This window comes from Passer montanus, unplaced genomic scaffold (assembly GCF_014805655.1).
Source record: "Passer montanus isolate IOZ18808 unplaced genomic scaffold, ASM1480565v1 scaffold13, whole genome shotgun sequence".
In the NCBI taxonomy this organism is placed as follows: Eukaryota; Metazoa; Chordata; class Aves; order Passeriformes; family Passeridae; genus Passer; species Passer montanus.
In genome coordinates, this window is record NW_024359832.1 from 5440840 (window position 1) to 5461855 (window position 21016).

The 21016-nt window shown below is 41.6% G+C and overlaps 1 protein-coding gene across 7 annotated transcripts in view; it reads right to left on the minus strand.

Annotated features, from left to right (window-relative positions):
• Nucleotides 1-21016, minus strand: part of LIMCH1 (LIM and calponin homology domains 1) — a 175205-nt gene that overhangs the window by 19226 nt on the left and 134963 nt on the right. For all 7 annotated transcript variants that reach the window (XM_039698756.1, XM_039698757.1, XM_039698755.1 and 4 more), the window contains 6 exons: nt 18517-18671; nt 17929-18328; nt 14355-14576; nt 4963-5056; nt 2463-2629; nt 1686-1791 (listed from right to left, as the gene is read on the minus strand). In XM_039698756.1, the coding sequence (XP_039554690.1) occupies nt 1686-1791; nt 2463-2629; nt 4963-5056; nt 14355-14576; nt 17929-18328; nt 18517-18671 (1144 nt within the window). The remainder of the gene's footprint in view (nt 1-1685; nt 1792-2462; nt 2630-4962; nt 5057-14354; nt 14577-17928; nt 18329-18516; nt 18672-21016) is intronic.

The following is a 21016-nucleotide window of genomic DNA, read 5'->3' on the forward strand; positions in this document are numbered from 1 at the left end:
GATATTTTCTACGAAAGCAAGAGGTAGAACAAGTGCCCGTGGTGATCAGCTTTCACCCAGCGCCGTGTCTGAAGACACCTGAGGCTGGGGAGCAGAAGGGCTGGAGCTGCTCCCACGCCGCATTTACCTGACTGCGAGAAAAACTGCGAGCGCCGCCAGTGGTTGCGGACCCTAAGCGGAACCACGGCCCCGCGGGGCGGCTCTGCAGGCAAGGGCACGGAGACAAAACAAGAAACAGCGCGGTGAAAAGGTGATGACAGACTCTCAGACCTCAGCCACCTTGGCCATGAGAGGGATTTGTCTACAGCTGCTTTGGTCCATGGCAGTTAATTTACAATGGACTTGAAGATCACACGGACTGTGTGTATTTAAATACGCTTCTGCAACATGGCACCTGAACATACGTGAGAGCTCAAGGACACTGATGCAAGGGCAGCCACCCTTTTGAGTCTTTGCACGGTGCTTGCAGTCATTCCTATTGCAGATACAGGTTTTAATGCATTTTGTGAGCCTTTCAGTGCTCTATATGCTGTGAACACTAGAGAGCAGCCAAGTGTTTCAGCACCAGTCAGAAAACTGACAAGGCAAGAGACCTAAAACCTTTTACTTGCTATTTGGTTTGATTTGCTGAACATAAAATGATATTGTTCTCAAAGTCTGCTTGGGTAGCAGCTACCCACTAAAAACACGTGAGAATTCCATTCCTTTTCAGACAACCATAGAGTGGTTTGGGTTGGAATGAATCTTAAAGATCATCTAGTTTCAATTCCCGCTGCCATGGACTGGGACAGTTTCCACTGGATCAGATTGCTCAAAGCTTCATCCAGACTAGCTTTGAAGGCTTGCAGGGATGGGGCACCTATAACTTCTCTGTGCAAATTATCTTAAAAAACTTCTTCCTAATATCTAATCTAAACCTACCCTCTTTCAGGGTAAAGTTTTTGTTCCTTGTCCTATCACTACATGGCTTTGCAAAAAGTCCCTCTTCAGTTTTTTCAAACTGGACCACCTTCAGTAGTTTTAACCTTGAAAACATTAGGCTAATCAGTATATTACCTATAGATTAACAAGCTAGGATGTTCTTATGGGGAAAAAACCATCAGTTGATTTTTCTCTTTTTCTTCCACAACACCTACATTTATGCATATTTAAAAGTAATATAAAATCAAACTACTAAACATTATCAGTCTCAAGCAAAACTTTGTTAGGAAGGCAATGAAAAAGACATTGTGACAACTTGTGTTGGGCAGTGGTCAAATTCAAGGATGTGGTCAGATATGTGTATTGTTCTTGTATGAAGAGGAGCTCCACAAGAGCAGCTGAGTGCAGAATTTATCTCCAGAAATTTTATTGTGAGATAAAGCCAATTGCTAAGGCGTTTTCATCTGTGAGCAGTGGTATGTAACACTCATTAACATAATACAGCCTTTAGTGCCAGGCCAGGTAAATGCAAGATAGAGCTCTCCCTCTACTGTGTCAAATTTCTGCTGTTGTGTTTAAGAGGACTAGCCAGAAGAATCCTTTTCATCACAGAAGCCACACTACCAATATCAGTCAACGAAATTAGAAAATTACTGTTTTAGCTCCAAAACCCTCCAAGTCATGGATTAGGCACCTCTCCCTGAACACCACATGCCCATATTCAGCTGCTGTCTGGCTGAGTTTTCCAAATGCTTTTTGCTCACCTTGTGGACCAGAGTTATGCAGAGTAACTTGGCTGGTTTCTGGTAGTTTCTTTAAAAATGGCAGCACTACACTCCCCTTTTCTTCCAGGGCTTTTGCTTTAATCACCTGTTCAGACATTTGGGAGCAGAAAACATCATTTAAAAAGGAACAGGTTCAATCAAAGGTCAGCTGAAACCCTTTCTACTTATTTTCTGAAACAACATTATCAAAGATGAAGCCTCTATCTTCAGAACGACAACAGGAAGTTGCAGTATTGAAGTCCTGTAAGTAACTGGTACTGTTTCCTGTTGACATTCTCACTGCCCTGCACAGCAAAGTCAATCCTCTATCACCATCTGACTAACCAACATCTGATTTACCTGAAAGAGCAATATGGTCACAGCTGTTTGTTACCTCTGCCACCACCAGCACTTGTTCAGCACTTCTAGAGGACTAAGAGGATAAGTTCCACTGTCTGCACCACCTGGATACCTTGCCCTCCCAACAGGTGGTGGGACTGGGGTTTGTAGGTTAATTTCTCATTTCTAGTCTCACCAGTTTACAGGTTCAAATGCTACAGGCATGCACTGTGGAGTTCCTTTTGAGGGGGAACTCTCTGATGACCACACGATTTGGCAGCTGAAACCATCCTTCAGGGTCATGTTTTGAACAAACTCCTGAAGTGACATTTTATGGAGAAAATTACCAATTTGCACAATAAGCATTTCTATGTAAGAGATTTCTCTTTCTTTTTTCTTTTTTTCCCTCCACTCCCTCTTTTTCTTGCCTGTATATACCTCTTGTGTAGAAGGGAGCTCTGCTTCCTTCTGCTGCTCTGTTTCAGCTTTCTTCACATCTTTCTTGCTTGAAGCATTTTCCTCTGAAGGGACAGGACTGGGAAGAAATTCTAATCTCTTCACAACAGGGCTGGAACAAGCTGCAGTTGACTTGAATTGCTTTTGATCTAAACCCAATCCAGACATATAAGAGATAGTGTTGCAAGGTTAAGATACTTTTTCAAATAAAACATGCCTATTTCTTACAATCCAGTTTCTTACTGGATGTACTGTGAGCCCATTTACTGTATGTTTTGAAAAAAGAAAATTTTTTCTTCAACACTGGAAAAATTAATCTCTCAGAGAAGATGAGACTCAAAGAATGAAATTCACCTATCAAAATTTATGCCCTTACACTTGACTTGGGCATCATGGGACACCCTTCGTGGTCAACCAAAACACACAAGAAGTCCTTGTGAAAGAGTCACACAAACTTTTATTTCAGGCACTCCTCTGGCTGAGATGAGCTGTAACCTACAATGGGCCTACTGAGCTAAGATCTCTTTCCTTATGTGATGACTCCTACCCTAAGATGTTACAGAGATAAGTAGCTATATGACCTGGTGTCACTATCAGCACTGGAGGATATTTCATATTGCCTATTTTCACTAAACTTACCACTTCCACTGACAATCAGTTAAGCATCAGACAACAAACTGCTAACAGGCAGCCTTGGACTGGAATAACCTAGTTGTCATCTAATTCTTAAAGAAACCCAACAAGTTGATGCTGGTTTCTGGGAGAACAGCCTAGAAGCACACAGGTCGACAGCTTTGACAGCTAAACTGCTGATAGCTGATACCACCACGGCAAGCAGAGCAGTCACCAGCATCTCAGGCACTGAATAAGCACCCAGACAAGTCTCCAACCTCCTCCAGGAGAAACTGCAGATCCTGTCCCCTTTCCACCACAGCAGCATTGGCAGCTTCTGAGTACACCTCTTTAACAGGCTGGGAGAATAAGCTAAGAAAGAGATGCAGCTCACAACTCCACAAAGAATGTGGACAAGCAGAGACAAGAGCTGCTGCTGCCAAGGCAGATGCACCCTCCTCTGGAGTTGTTTCCCCACCATTAGTGCCACAGGGGCCACAGCATGGAAGTGTTTGGCTTGTACTGAACAGCAGATGAGTTGTTTACAAGAAGTTCACACAGTTTGGACCTCATCCATTCCTCCAAAGCAGACATAATGAAAACTCCATGTTACTTTATCATTTCAATTTTAGCAATGCTATGTCAGTTTTCCTTGCCAGACAATATTAAAATTTGCTGTCAGTACTTAAGGTTTAGCATTTCTGACAGCTGGGGAGCTGCAGCCAAGGTGGCTTTGTGATTTGTAGACAGCACCAGCTCATCACTGTTGACTCTTGAGAGGAGAATTTTGTCATTTCATTACAAGATTGTACCTTCTACATTACCTGCCAGATGCAACTCAAAATTGTTAAACTATGTACTTTGGCATCTAGGAGCCAAAGTAATTAAGGCAGCTAATGAACCCTTGCTAACAGCCCATGTGCTTCTAATCTTTGGGGAATGGTACCTCACTGATGTTTGAGGGCAAAGCTCAATTGTTTAAGTCACACTTATCCTCAGCGAATAGGAGCATTATTCTTACATACCAACTACAGCCAGTGATCTCATTTAAACACCTACTTGACATAGTACTTTTTACTGACATAAACCAAGCTGAACTTTAATAGACACATTTTAAAAAATGAACAACAAAAAAATACCATGAACTTAATATAACAGCATACAGCAAATAAAGTGCCTACTCAAAGACAATGTTTCAGAAACACACTTTTGAGGAAAACAGCTTAAAATTCTACCAGCAAATTCCTTTCCTCAGATTAGGAATCATGCATAAAGGCTTTAAGGCAGAAAATTAGAAGTCTGCACAATACTGTCCATTTAAAGCCCCTACAGGGAGTGAAGTGCCCCTTATTACTCTTTCTCCCCATTCCTTAATGTCTTGAGGGGGAAAAAATGTGCCAGAAACTATTAGTGACTGGTAGCTTCTGCTCTTGTTGCTTTCTGGTTACAGCATGCTGTGACAGTGGCTTCTCAGTCACACAGATGGACAACTGGACCACTCAGGTGTGTCATTTCAACTACAGAATGACAGAACAGCCCAGGCTGGAAAGGACCTCAATAGACCATCTAGTCCCACCTCTTGTGGGAAAGGGAGCCAGAGGAGATTCTTTAGCACCCTGTCCAGCTGCACAGGAAAAACCTCCTGCCACAGGGGTTCTAATACATCCCTTGGGAGGCTGCTGCAGTGAATGTTCTGACAGCGTACAATTTCATTTTATGTTAAGATTACTGACATTTGCAGCATTTTCTAATGAGTCCTGTTGGTGCTGCTGGTGGTGCTCTTAGCAGATTCCTGCCACAGGGTGTGCCTCAACCCCGGCCCATAGGTGAGGAAGGGCAAGGGCAGGGTGAGGGGAGGCAGCACACTCACCTGGGGATGGGCACTCTGGGGGGGCAGGTGTCACACTGCTGGGACTGGGCTCGGCTTGCAGGCTGTCAGCTGCATTCAGTTCCACTGGGGAGGCCTGGAGAGAGGAACACAGCATGGAGTGAGCACAGTGGAAATAAAAGTATGTGCTAGTTCCTCAAGGCAGTGCTTGCTGCTCCTTTGTAGTGTGTCCGAACCACATCAGTGTGGAGCTCAGCAGGGTGTTGGGGAGAATGTTTCAGAGGAATATGTGCCCATTCTGGTATTGAATGGCTGTGCTTTAATCTCCTTTTCAAATCACTCATCATCAGCCATTAATGTGGTTGGTTTGGAATAGCTCATACAAGCTTTTAAAACTGTAGGATATCTTGGATTGTGTTAGCTGGAGATAAGCACACATTTCACCCCTAGTTTCCCCTTCCAGAATAACACACAAATGTATGCATTAGTGAACAGATAGCACATACTAGGGTTTGGAAAGTGGCAAAGTAATGAAATACTTCCTTTATTTCACGGTTGTCTAAACAATCTGTTATCTGAAGGGAAAAGCCAGAGTTTGTATTAAAGGTAATGAAATACTTGAAACACTATTAAGAGAGGACTGAAAAAATATGGTGAGACTGTATCAAGCCAATAATTCAAATGCCTTTGAAAAGCAAGCTTCCTGACCTGGACAGGGCTTCTGCAGAGTTAAGACTACACTGTCAAAACAAGGGTAACACTTCAGCTGATCTATTCAGCAGCTTCCACCATACGTCTGCTTTTCCAGAAGGCAAACCAAGAAAAATCTGCAGGAAAGCTAACAGCCATTGCCAATAGCTTGTGCTTCTAATGCATCCAAGGTCTATAAAATGGCACATTCAATGGAGGAAAATAAAAAATGCAGACTAATTTTTGATATAAAAAGTAACATATTTCAGAAATAGCCTATTGTGCACTCTCTGTCCTATTCCCCCTCCTCCATCTTCTTAACAGCTGCAAAGGAGGAAATCTGATCAAATTTCCTCTTTTCTGCAGGCAGGAATCAACCCTCACCTTATGTACGGATCCTGTTTCCTATCCCTGCAGGCCCACATGAGCCTATGGCCCCTTATCTGACCATGCCCCATGAAAAACAGACCTGGGGTCTCACAGCCCATAACTGGAGGCATCTGCTGGCAATACCAACAGGATGTCAACACCTTCCCACAAAGCTCCAGAGAACTTTACTGCTGGCATAGCTTGTGAATCCCCACCCTGTCTCCTCTCTGGAGGGAGACACGCTCTCAAGAGGGGCAGGACCATGTCTAGGAAGATGCCCTGCAGACCGGTGTGGGGCCATGGCCAGGGCCAGTGACCCAGGCAAGCTCAGCAGGCAGCCAGCAGTGCTGGGAACAAGAGAAGGGTCCTGCAGCTGCCAAGGGCTGTGCTGCCACCTCTCAGCAGGACAGGCACCAGATCACAGCCACGAGTCTCTAGAGGCAGCAGTGCTTGCTGGGGCTGGCTGCCTGCCATCCTCGTCACTGCCACCACTTTCCAGTGCACCCTCACCTCTGCCACCCTCAGCCTCTGTCCCAGGCAAGACATGGAGACACATCTCCCACCTGCCTAAAAGCTGCTCTTCAACTGGATGAGGCAGAAAGTGAAATAGTGTCTACAAAAAGGTAACGTGGAAAGTTTCAGGACTTCCTCTCTACCATGTCCACCTGTGAATGCATCTATACCAAGAGTGAGGAAAGCACAGACCTCTCCGTCCAAGTCTCACACACTCCCAGGAGGGGTGGTCTCTGGAGATGAGGCACAGGCTAAAACATAGCCCCAGAGAAATGCTCCAAAGACTGCAAGTCCTGACTTGCAGTCTTTGGACTCTTGCCACTTAGTTGCTCTTTTCTTTCATATAACCCACCTCTCTATCCCCCAGTTCATCTGAATGCCAGCCTGGTGTGTCACTGAGAGTTTCATCACAAAAGTCCCAGCAGAATTCTACTGCAACTAAAGAAAATTCCCCCTTCAGCCTCAGTTCTGGCTCCTGATGCAACAGCAGTCGGGGGAGAAGCTACAGGAAATCCTTCCCAACCTTGCTTAAAGCAGAAATAAGTATTTTCTTTCTGCATGAGGACAGGCTAGCCGGATAGGTTGTGCCATCTCCATCCCCAGAGGTGTTGAATGATCAAGCCCTTAGCAACCTGTTCTGATCTCATGTCTGATCCTATTTTGAGCAGCAGACTCAGCTAGAGACCTACAACCTGTCATTCTACAACCTACAAAACTCTGTTTAACCTAAACAAATGGCTATTATTGAGAGCTCATGATTTGCCCTAAACAAGGTAGGTTTCATGGAAAAGCAAGAGGCTCCACACCCACTGTCCAAACCATAAGCCCTCCCAAAGAAATTGTGGTAGATTTCAATTACTGATATTTACATTGATAATATTTTTGGCAAAACAGTGGAATTCACCCTTCACTCTCAAAAAGGAACTGTCCAAATTGAAAAATTAAATAAATAAATACATTCAACTTTAATTTCAACCTCAGAGGCTTTAAAGCGATAAACTGTTATATTCGCGGGGCCAATACAAAAAGTGTTAAACTACCAAGAAAGTCAATTGATGATGTCAGCTGCTGCTGGAGAAAGACTACAGCCACTATGGCCTCTCAGAGGGGCTAAAATTCACTGTTGCTCAGTGAATGCTGCAGTGATGCATGATGCACAGACATGATGCACCTGTACCACCTCTGGGTCTGCAGTTACCTCAGCAACCCAAACACGGTGCTGTCGTGCAGCTGTCCTGCACGAGCACAATAACTAAACCTACCCATCACCTATATCCAGGAGGTTGAATCAGTTATAGACATAAATGTTATTTATAGAAAAAAGAGCTACTTCTTGCTGCAGGAAAATTGACTTTCCAATGGCATGCTGCAGAAGTTCTATTCCTGCTCACGAGACTTGACTCTTTCTCCTCCCTCCGCTGAGCAATTAAATAGTAGTGACATACAGCTAAAAATATAAAACTGATTAATAACTAATTTATAAAAAAATTAAGTCAACTTCACTGGGGAACTCTCTTATTTCCACTAAATTTAATTCTATTTATAACACCAAATTAATGTAGTATTATCTAGTATTTTATCCATAGGTATATGATACACTTAAGAAAATTTTTGTGCTGATACAACTGATAAAATATCTTTTCTACAGACTATTATGCTTCACATTTCATAAATATTTGTAGTCAAATGATGATGTTATCACTGAACATAAAAAAGGTGTACAAACATTTCATTACACCTAAGAGGACTGTATTTTCACTGAAAGACTCAGTAACCCAGTGAATGACATTTCTGAGGTGCTTCAGTTCTGGGTGCAGCTCTCATGCCTTGTGATGAAGGACTCTCACCACCCTTCTGTCATTTGTGTCTGTGGGGACAGAGGTCTCTTTCTGCAGGGCAGCAGAGCCATTCAAACACAGGCTCTGCTGAGGTGCATGTGAGGGAAGGTCACACAACACCACCACAGGCAATGAAGCCTTCAAGAGGAGTATGGAAAACCTCAGTGCAGGGGGCTGTGATTATCTCTGTCCACACATCAGCCTGGTGTCCAGACTGTCCTACTAAAACTTCTAAATACTGAAGAATGCTGTCTGCTTGGATGGGTGTTTTGATTGCCCTATGCATCTGGATGCCCAGGAGTTAAAGTAAGCTTCCCCATTTATGACTCAGCCTTAATTAATGATGGAAAGTTAAATACTGTGATGGCAGTTGTGGTTATGAGTACATCAGTACAGAGGATAAAGCAACACCCGTGTTCTGCTAAACAAAGTATCCATTTAACAAAGACACAAGCATACAGTGTTACCAAACACCTATTAGCCATAAAAATAAATTAGTTCAGCTTGTGAGAGACAGTATTTTAATCACATAAACTAGTATATCAGTCCAAGCATTTTTTGATTAAGATTATACAAGCCAGAAATGGCCATAGTGGCTACTGCTGTGGCAGAACTTTACAGCCTTAATAAAACCCTAAAAATACAATAACCAGAAATACCTAGCACATAAAGTATCACAACTTCTACAAGAATACAAACTCCAAAGGAAGTTAGAGTAGAACTTTATTAATCCTTCTTGTAAATGAAATCAAAATATAGCTCAGTTAACACTGCTTGCACACAAAATCATGTGAAATATTGTTATTGTATTTTATATGAAAGCATCACAAACCAAGCTGTCTAGAACCAGTGAGAATGCAGAGATATCAAGACAGAATCAGGTTAAAACTACAATTTAAAATCTGTAAAAGCATTCAGGAATGAAAGTGGTTGCAACATCAATAGCCACATGTAGAAATTGTCTGACAAATCACAAAACTGTGATTAGAATTCTACACATATCACTGACTAAAAATTTTTTATACAAAGATTTCCTCATCAAAATTAATGTTGGCAGCTGATGTGAGTGGTAATGATGGCGCAGCCTTGGGCTGCCACAGCTTAGTTTCTTGCATGCTATGCCAGATATAGTACTACAGCCAAAACACTGCTTCAACAGGTTAAGTCATCTGCCAGCTATATAATGCTATATTCAGGCCAGCTATTTACAACAAAAGATCAGGGTAATCAGTAACTGACAGAGAAGTCCTGAAAATGTTGCAAGAAAGTATGAAGTATTTCTGATAGTCATTAGAGTTATTACTGCTCAACTGGTGTGTAAAATCAGCTTCTTTCACTGACAGACAGTGAAAAGTACATGGCTGTCTGAAGGACAGGAGACAGGCATGTTATGCTCATAACCTGCTGAGCAGAGTTCCCTTCTAGCTGCTTTGAAGCTTTGCTGCTCTCACTTCTCATCCTACACCTTTTTCCCTTCAGGTAGTCCAGCCCTCTGTGCATCTTTTCATGTGTGGTTCAAGGCAAAGCTGTCAATCTGGAACAGACAGACTTACTTTACGAGTGTATCTCATAATGAATCAAAGAACAAAGACTTGTCTTACCGGATACGTACAAACCAGGATTTCAGCCCTGCTCTCCTGTAGCTTGGGCAACAATTCTCAACCACAAGAAAGCTTGTACTTTAATCTCAGCTCGATCAGTGAATTTTTCCACATGAAGGAGAGTGTTACTTGGATATAGAAAATAAGTGAATTTTTTGCCAAGCGTGCAGTGAGTAGAAATGGACAAGTTTAAGCTAGCTAGAGAGAAATTAAAAGAAAGCTGTCTCTCCCCACCACCACCTCACCCTGATCTTTTTTAGGTTGCTGCCTATTTTTTTTTTGGTTGATCTGAGCAAAGTTATAGTTAGAGCTGTAGGAAGCCAACAATTTCTACGTGCTTGCATAAAGATTGGTTAAAATAAAGTGATGTTACTTACTTACTGACAAATTAATTCCCCTACACTAAAATCTGCACAAACACTGTTCTAAAACAAAATATTTACTTTGCCAACTTCTGATTCAAAGAGCTAGCAGATACAACTTCTCAGCACTCGTAGCATCCACCACTATTGTGTAAAATGGGAAGAAAACACCTAAATGGCTCATAGGTAGGACCAGAATGAGGAGATGATTTCCACATTATTGCTGGTATTGCCACTGACTGATCAGTCTTTGGGCCCAGTTTTTCCAACTGCATTGAGAGGTATAGGAATGCTTTACCTACCACCCCTCTTAGCACCACATTGCTCCACAAAGACCAGTGGGATATTTTCCTCCTGTTTGTAGGTCAAGTTTATCCTTTTTAGCCTTTAATCATAGGCAAAATTTCATAAGCTAATTTAAGCAATGGTAAGTCTCTTGTAAACTCACTTATACACTACCTATACTCTACCTAAAGCTCTACCTATACTCTAGAGATATAAGTACATTTTTTGATAATATTTTTCTTTACTGTCCTGCCCACCTGCTGCAGGTTTTTGCATCTCATTTCACTGTAGATTTAGGCAGATGCACATATGTTTCCCAGTCAATCTCTGGTTGCCAAACATTATTTGATTCACATATAGATGGGGTCTTTCTCTTCTCAAAAAGACAACTGACACTGAGGTCTCACCCACAGGAAATGATCTCTGCACTTCCCTTGCTCCTCAAGAGCCTCAATAGTATTAGTGTTTTAAGTGGTACAACTTAAATAAACTTCAGGCCAAAAGCACTGTTGGAGTACAGTTGCATTGCATCTTCCCCTGTTGCAGACAATGCCTGAGGGCAGCCAGACAGATTCAAACTAGGACTACAGAAGGGACTTCAAAGGGAAGCCTGCCAGGCTGAGAGAAGACAGAACTCATCCGTTTGACAAATGAACAGAAACAGCAGGGGAGCAGCCCTATGAGGGATGGAGGAGGAGGAAGGAGCATGTAAAGAACAGGAAGAAAATCAGAAGGGGAGGACAGGAGTGCCGTAGGTAAGGTGTATAAGAAAATAAATATATATTTCACAAAAGAGACCTGGAGTAGAAAATGAATGAATTAAACACAAAACCAACCCAAATCTACAAGCAACTAGAGGGGGAAAAACAAACCTCTGACTCATAACTTCTTAACAGAACTATTGTCTGTGAATCTTATTCAAAGCCTGGGAAGGACACAGCTAACAAGAACTGAATCAATAAAATATACAAATAAGCACAGTGAAAACAAGTTTAGAAATGGCTTTGAAAATATGCTTAGTTTGTAGAAGTCTTCTCAGGGCAAAAGAGCTTCAGTAATTTCTTCCACTCTAGACAGCTCTTCTTCATCTCAGCTGCTTTTCTATGCTTGTTTCTGTCATTTTCTCTTTCTCTTCTGGAATGTCAGAAGGGTTAAGCATCAGATAAAACCTACAGCCCTGTTTTCTCCTTGTGGGAGGTGAAAGTGGAGGCTTTCAGAAGGCTTCCTTACTTCTAAGAATATGTAGCTTGGAAGTCCCATCCCTGGAGCAAACATCACACCTCTTTTTCTCTTCTGGAATGCTGACAGTGACAGGTAGATGCAGTATCCTACTATCAAGAGGTCTCATTTTATGGGGAGTAGAACAAGCCCAGAAGGATCTTATATTTCCTAATCTGGATTCCCAACCTTCCTAGGAGGGGTTATATCCTTCAGAGAGCAGTTTAGCCTTTCAGGGTCTGCAGATGAGGCTGACATCGTTGTGTTAGTTGTCCAAAGTCTGAAGTAAAATAAGTACAGGAAGAAGGCTGAGTGAAGTGAGTCCAGCGTAGCTGCCCAGTTCTTTCAGATAAGGCCCCAGACCAATCACATCCACACCAAGGTGTCTATAGTAGTGCTTGTCTGTGTCCCAAGACCCACAGTGGAGAAGCCAAACATCAGCACCCTGTCCTGTCTCTGTAACTTTGCATCTAAGCCCTTTCCATCAAAAAAACCAAGGCTTTCCTGCATGCTCAATAGCTAAGTTACTGCCCATGCCTTAGTCTGAGGCATGGAGACCTGTAAAATTAAAAAGAAGCATTTGGGAAAAGAGAAGTAAACTTCCAGAAGAAACAGAACCTGAAATCTTATTTTAGGCTGGTAAATTCTCTTCCAGTGACAGGCAAATCTTCTTGTCTTCTCTCTCATCACATTCAGTACATTCCACCTGTTTTCCCACAGAAGATCCCCATCAAAGCAATCAGCTTTCCTTCCTCTGTCCTTGACACACTTAACACACATACCTTTGCTTGAAGCTGAAGTGCCAGGAGTAATTACAATGATTTGTACTACCCAGTCACATTGCTGATGGAATTGTGAGGCTAGTGATATAAAATATGGAGTTAGAGCACAGACACTCTGTCACTAGCACCATTTTGGTGCACATTCATTCTCTCTTGTAGGCTTCATCATTAAGTGCATTCAAGCTGACAAGCCAGGAACTATTCTGTACATGTCAAGAGTCACAAGGAATCTGAGTCAAACTCTTCTGCCTCCTTTGCCAGTATCACCACAAGAGCTAAGAATTGGAAGGAGAAACCAGACAGAAAATTTGCATTCAGCTGGCCATGTCATCCTCAAAGCTGTAGAAAAGGGAGGATGATAGGACATCAAACAGACACAAGCACACTCAAGAACTAACAGTGACTTCTGCTGCTGAGATTCCTCATAACTCTAACTAGGCCTGAAATTCCTAAAAAAGGAGACATTAACATTTTACTTCACTACTTTTCTGATTGTCATTGAAATTTTAATGTCTAGCAAGCTGAGGTTCTTTATTCTCCAAACACTCCCATTACCTGCTCTTCTGTATCAGATGCAATGCTTACCTGGCTTTTCCCTCACAGCCAAACCGTTGTGACAGGACAGGCTCAGCCCTGCCCTCCCTGCAAATCATTCACTTTTGACTCAATACCAGCTCTCTCTGACAGCATCAAGTCTGTGCTCATTCCAGTTCCCATGATTGCTGCAGGCTCCTTGATTTGATTGTCCATCGCTAGAGACTGGCATTAAGCAGGGGAGTAAAACACAAACCCTTTCTCATGAATGAGCCATCATGCCCCAGGACAGATCTCTGACTGCTCCCTGTTATCCATCTGGCCAATGCTTGGATGAAATCGGAGATGAAAGAAAAAATTATCATACTCCAACTCTCACCACATCTCCAATTCTCTTTGTTGTTACACAGGAAAAAATGGTGAGAATCCCCTCTGCTGTCTCTTGCTTGCAGCATTTCACATGCTCTCTTTTCAATCCACTCCTTATTTCTTGTTTTGTTTTTACTATCTACTTTTATTACAGTTTTGTAGCATCTAGATGCCTGCTGTGATATGCTCTAGTTTTACTCCTGCCTTTTTCTCTGGGGAAGAGGGGGAGAGATAGATGAAAAGGTAAAATTAATTTGTTTCTCTGATAAGACAGTTAAGAAGCATGTTGGCCCCTCTGAGCATTTCAATAGCTTATCCCCTTTTCTAATGTTTCTGAGAGGGGAATGAAAACCAAATGTTCAAAACTGCCAGCACATCCACATCCTCTTTTGAAAACTGAAAACTGAGACTAATTATAATGGCTCACACAGTCCAATTATGTTGCTGATCTAATCAGCTTACATTAGGAGAAGCGCTGAATAAACCTGCACAACGGCTGGGACACTGAACCAATTTCTCCCTGGCCCAGCACATTTAAAGCTTGCTTATCAGCTGCATGGCATCTGGAAAAAAAACCCCAAAACAACAACAAAAACGAAAAAGACAAAAAAAGTATATCCCTCCAAAATCCCCAGTGGCTGCAAAAAGATTTTTTAATTTTACCCTCCTATTTCTCTACCCACATACAAAAGGAAGAAGCCTTTAATTTACAAAGGACTTGGGGTTTTGTTTATAGTTTGTTCCTGGTCTGGGCACACCCTTTTGCAATAAGGCAAACAGAGACACTCGGGTATCATTAGTTAGTGATTAAACACATCATGAGACAGAAAATTGGCACAGAAAGTAAGGCTGGTTTGTTCGTGTTGGTCTTACTGTTGGCTCTTTGTGCACACTCTGAGTGGCAGGACTCTGTAAACTGAGCTCAACACTTGGGGGGTCCTTCTTCAACTCTACCGGGGACTTGTCCCCTCGGGCTACTCCATCAAATTTCACAGATCTGGTTGGTGAAGGAGTAAATATTACTGTTGTACATTCTTTATCTTTTTCTTCCGTGCCGTTGACATTTTCTCCATTCATGCTGACTTTTCCATCTACCTGCAGAATACAGTTAAATAAATATGCTGAGACAAGTAGCATTCAAAGGAATTTAGGAAATTAGGAATTCAACATGATAGTACAATCATTAACACAGTCTGTGTTATCAGTGAGGGATGAAGCCAAGCACATATCTCATTCAACAGGCCAAAACAGAAGACCCTGTGACCCTAGAGGGCTCATAAACAAAATACAGGCACAAGGAAATAATTTTTCTGGATTTCCTGGTTTCCCACACTCCATTCACCCAGTAATATACAGACACCCTTTGTGGGCATCACAGATCAAAGGATGTTTAAAAAAAATCAATTTTTATGTTAAATTTAGACCAAAACTGCTGGGTTTTACATTGCCTTATGCAAGAGCTAAGCAGGTTCTCCAGGACTAATTATGCTGATGAACTGCTTATGTACCTCAGTGACCTCACCACAGTATTAGCAGTCTGTACTTTTTGAAGCACTGTCATGTGAACTTTGAAGGGACAGGAGCAGCAGAGTTCATCTACTTGTTCTTTATTGTTCATAACAGGGAATCAAGGCATCAGCAAATAAAACTGGTCATTCCACCCTCTCCATAAGGCAGTCAAATAGATAGGTGCTTTCCTAAAAAATTACTTTAGGAAATCTCCTTGAAAACAAGAATGTTGAAACAGTTTCACTACCTATTTCTCAGGGTCAAGCTAGCTCCTTGATGGCCATATATTCCTGCTAAGGAATCTTTAAGCAAAGAAGAAAATACAAAATATGCTTTGGCTTCTTCCTCCAAATTGATACAACTTCTTGGCACTTTCACACTGGAATTTCTGAATGGAGGTGGCATGTAAAGACTCCCTTCAATTTGAAGAGCACTTTGAAGAAGCATACAGGAGAAGTCTTGCTACAGAGAACTAGCTAGCCATTCACCTTAAGTGGGCCCAGGTGAGAGAGACCAGGAAAGGACCATGTCTCATACCACCACATTGCTGCTGTGCTCCTGCCTGCCCACAGCACAGATGTTTACAGGCTTGTCAGTAGGCATAAGGAGGAGTAAGGAGGGCTTTGCTACTCTGGGCACAGAGGTTCTTCCTTATTTATTGAGTGAACAGCTTGGATACCTCAAGAGTGGCACTTAGTATATATCATCAGAAGCAGGCTGAGGGCAAACTCCTTCCATTGACTTCTCGTACATGTGCATCCAGAGCTTGTTCTTTATAAGCATGATTAACTAAGAGGCCATATCTGAGCCATCCTTAGCTCTGCCAGATGTGCAGGAAGGTGGAGGCAGTTAGCCCTTGCACAATCAGCTCCACCACCTGTTTCACTCCTTCTGAGTGTTTTTCAGATGAAAATGTTCCCTCCCTTTCTACACTGACATCATCCACTTAACACAGTACCTCTCAGGGTTTATTTCCAAACACAAGTGTGAGCAGGAACTGAGCCCCAAGTCTTCTGGAACTGTGTGCTGGATTATCTGCTAGAGAGGCAGGTTATTAAAGATCTCAAAAATAAAAAGTCCAGGAAAACACTGGCAGGCTGCACCATCCATTTCAGTGTCTCTGTTTAGACTAAGACATTTCTCTATTTATATTAAGGAGGAAACATAAATGTTCAGATGAACAGGACAGATGCCCTGGCTGAAGAGTTAAACAAACATACTCCTTTCCTTCTGATCTGGAGGAAGTCAACACATTGTCACCAGAGCCAAGAATCATTGACAGACTGGTGTTTCAAGGGAAAATAATGCAACAACTACATGTGCTAGGGAATAATTCCTACTGAGACAAACCACATTTTTTCACATCATGTGAAAAAGATTCAAACATTTTTTGTGGTGGCTCATGGGGTGTAGGAGCCTTCATGAGTTAGTTTCTTCCCACATATATATGCAATATATTATATATGCAATAACATTATATATGCATTATATATGCATTACATATGAATTATATATGCAATAACATTATGATGATACACCTACATATCTTGGTCCTCTGATGAAAAAAGTGGCAAGGATCAGAAAAAACCTAAAGATCCATGATTCAGTGATATCTAAAAAGTAAACTTGGAGCATATCAACCAGGGTATAGGAGAAACAGGAATTATCAGTTTCTTGTTTCAACTAGGAAAAATGGTGGAGTGTGGTTTCCACAGGAGCTGGGACAGATTTCAATAAATTATACATCACAGCATACTTTTTCACTAGCTATAAAGAGCTGACTTATTTTTTAGAAAGTAAACAACCTGAATATACATGGTAGCAGTGCTACTGGGGTATCAGCAGGCCTTCAGGGACACTTGAATGCCACTTGCAAAGCATGAGCAATGGCAGACAGAAGGGAACGCAAAGTCCAGAGACCGGGGGCATCCATGCCACTAGGATTCATTCACGCTGTTCACAACATGACTACTATGAGACTTGGGTAAGCTCCAGTTTTGGTACAGGCACTATGAACAGCAGACGTTTTCAAACTTGACTTATTCTGGTCTGTTCTTTTTAATACATCCCAGTTCTTTGCTTTTTCTATCATTAGTTCAGTATCTTACTCTCATTCTCCAGAACCACCCGGTCAAAAGATACACACCTCAGATTTCATATTCTGGTTTTAGAATATTGTTTCCCATTCTTCTCCCACAAATCATAGCTGACTTATTCCCAGCAGCACTGCTTTCATCCAAGTTTTCTTACTTCTCTTACTCCCATAGTCTTCGCACGGTTCTTGCAATCCAACGGAGCCACTCTCCTTCTCTCACCATCAATTTCCAGCTACTCTGCTACCCCAGAACCAACCTGCTTCACTAAACCTCCATGCACAACCTAAACCTTCTCTTTATGCCTGTGAAGCAGATTTCCCCACTTATCCTTGGTGAGAAGCATGTTTAAGACAGAGCATATCTTCGGGAAAGCTGGCTCTTGGCTCTGAAGGAGTAGGCACACACTTGGTTGAGTATGCCAACAATCAGACCCCTGACACAAAAGTCAGTTCAGGTCTTGCTTCAAAAATCAGGGCCTCCACACTCTCTGCACCTTCCATTTTGTCAAAACCAAAAAACATGACCACATACTCTTTTCTAAAAACTTTCTGAGGAAACAGCTTGCTTTTTTCTTAAATTCCCCCTTTTTCCAATCAAATTTAGCCTGAGTTAAAATGATCAGTGCAAGTATTTCAGTGTGAAGAGGTCAAGATTTTAAGAATTCTGGTAAACATGAAGAAACCATTAAACTGGAAGCAGCACAGAGTATGAAGCTGAATTTTATAAAATCAGAAAGCTGCCACTATTTTCCATATAATTGCATTAAACATTTATATGTTCAGATGACTCAATCAAGATCTCATTGCCTCCTGGTTCACTTTGGGACATGTGATGTATCCTACCTTAAAGTTCTTTAAAACTTCCTGTGTATTTTTGGGTTGTGAATAAGGCTTGGGTGTCAGCATAGGCACAGCCTTGGAGATACTTTTGCTGGGAGATGTGCGTCCTGTTGAACTGCTGGGCTCTAGTTCAGTGGTGGGAACAATGGTTGCTTCAATTGTGGCAGTGAATTTTGGAGCAGGAAGTGATTGTTGCCTTAAATATCTCAGAGGATTTGGGTCTTTCAGTGGGGAATTTGGTTCCACTGAATGGCTTCTTTCTAGAATTTTTGGCATCTGCAAACGCTCAAGGACAGCTTCACTGATAGTGAATCTTTCAGTGTACTGCTGGAGAATGCTCTCAGCCTCCTCCTGTGTCTTTGCATTCTTGTATGCCTCATGAAGCTCCCGCTCCCTTCTCTCTCTGCAAGGAAGACAACACAAGAGAAACCATCACATTAACAATGGAAATCACAGCCATTTCCTCTGCTCCATCAACATCCTCCCTCTCCCTCACTCAGGCCTGCAGGCATGGCTGCCCACAGTTACCTATGACCTGTGGAGCACATAGCATTTTCAGACACGCCACTACACTCCACTAAAACAACATACTTCTCCTCCACGATTTCTCGGTAGGTTTTGATGCTTTTCCTGCGCTCATTCGTTCCATCTCCAGCCAATAACCTCTCCATCTTCTTTCTCTCAGCTTCCTTTTTAATCAAATCCTGTGAAGCACTCCTTCGACGACTCTTCCACCGAGCCAGGTCCTGTTAGGGAAGGAAGGTATCTGAATGCAGACTTGCAAATAACTAAAAAGTGGTCACAGGTAACATGAACCCAACCAGCTGGTTGCAATACTTATTCTTGCCTGTGGACTAGGCTCCCATCACCTGCAGGCAGCACTGTTCATTTCAATGACAAAAGGAGATCATAAATGAAGATGTTGTCTGAATTTCCTGCTGATAGTGGGACACAGTAAAGACTTCATAGCTTCACTGCTTACTTTGCTTTTGGCAGGAAATTTGGCCTAAAAGGACCAGTCAGGACACTCATTTTCACTTGGGCCAACACCAGGGACAAAATCCAATTCCCCAGGAAGATTAAGTAAAAAAATTATGTTTGGTGAAGAATTTTAATAATCAGACATATGGGAAGCAGGGGTTCATTAGAAGAATGTATGTTGTTTCACCATGAGCTACAGCTGCAACGACGTCCTTGGAGAGCTTATAGTTCCATACTTTGCCCATGCTATCAGTCAGCTACATGCAAATATGGCTGACCCATGATGTTGGGTTTTTTGATAGAAAAGTCCAGTGCAGCATCCAAATTTAAATTCTTCATCATAGCCACCCTGCACTATTTTGGATCCAGATGTGAGCAACAGAGATTGAGTGATGAGGCTCATATCTGGCTGGTGTGAGAGATGACAGAGCAAAAAGCCTATGGTTTGTATCCAGCTGTATAGAGATGTCCTTGTTGAAGTGACCATCTCAGTCTTTCTGCAATCTGCCTGCCTGAAATTGTGCAGAAAATTGACTGCTTCTGGTTCTCTGCCTTTTCTGAAAATCTAGCCTGATACTAAACCAGAGAGTCACAGGAGGTACCTGTTATGGGCCCCTGTGATGTCTTGAATCCTTTATGAATTCACAAATCCTGGAGGATACAGAAGCAAGATCTTTTTCACAGTACAAGTATTACAGCAAAGAAGTTTTCTAAACTGTAAAATTTCTTTTCAGACAACTAGCAAAGGAACAAAATTTTATATGTAAAAAGTAAGCACTGCAGAACTTCTGCAAAGAAAAATAACTTCCTAGGAAACTGGAAGGGAACACTTGTCATTAATCTATCCACATAAGGAGATTGGTGTACAGATTATATTTTGTGCACTCTAACAATTTTTGGTTTTAATAAAACCCAGATATTCATAACACATACTCAATTCAGGAGCTATTTCATTAATTACATGGTTTCCCAAAGATTTTAATTGCATTTTTATTGGTAAACAGCAGAAGGTACTGCAAGTATAACTTGTTTTATTAAAACCAGGAAAAAACATTGTCACTTCTAATTTAGCTTAAAACCACAAATTATTGATGTTGCACTTAAGGGAATGTTCATTAAAGTACTTCTTCACATGGCTTACATGTATCAGTCTATAATCCCCTTCATGAAACATAGGCCTATCATTTTCTTCAGTTACTAATTATTCTCATTGAAGTGCCAAAGCATTTCTTTATTCAGCTACTTCCACTGCTGTATATTGTTTGGAAATTAGTTTTTCATTAGCAAATTTTCTAGCATAAGCTTTCCTTCTCTTTTCATAATTAAAAACCAGACATGTTTGTATTTTCCAGTTCTGATGCTTTAGAATAACAATAATTTAAAAAACCCATGAAACTGTTAATTGTTAGCAAATTCATAGCATGGGCATCTAAAATATCAGAGCATGAGACATGTCACTATAAAACCCTCAGAATGCCAAGGACATTCCAATAAAGGCATTTTCAGTGCCTCTTCAAAACTTTTAGTTCATGGTAGAAGGTGCTGAGCACACCTAAAATGCAAGAACTTTAGCTCAGAGAATTTTCAATTCAACAGCAGAGTTCTCAAACTTCTTGAATGCCTCTGGAATTATTCTTATCTCTGCTGGGAAATTATGGCTTCCCATACATAAAGACCTTTCAGCTTAAGTCCTTCATTATTTTACTATAAAAAGTCACTTCTCAGCTGTATATACTTGTTTTTAACGTTTCCTTAAATTTTCTACCAAAAACCTCTCTGAGGTGTTTCACAGAAGCCTTCCTTGTAATGAGAAACTACCATACTTGAAGAGATGTGTTTTATTGTGTTTTGGGGTTTTTTAAAATTAAAATATATCCCAAATTCCTTATTTAAAATCAGTCTTTAGGAATGAGCAGAATTGAAACTTAAACCCCTTATACTAACTTACCTGCAGATCATGTTTTTCTGTCCTTGCTAATTTGCTGCAAACAATACCAAATACTTGGACAGCTTAACAAAACACATTAAGGAAAGAGGGTTTGGAAAGGCCTTGTAAACCAAGCAGGGTGTAGCTAACATGAAATGGTATTTGTTTGCTTGGACAAGATGG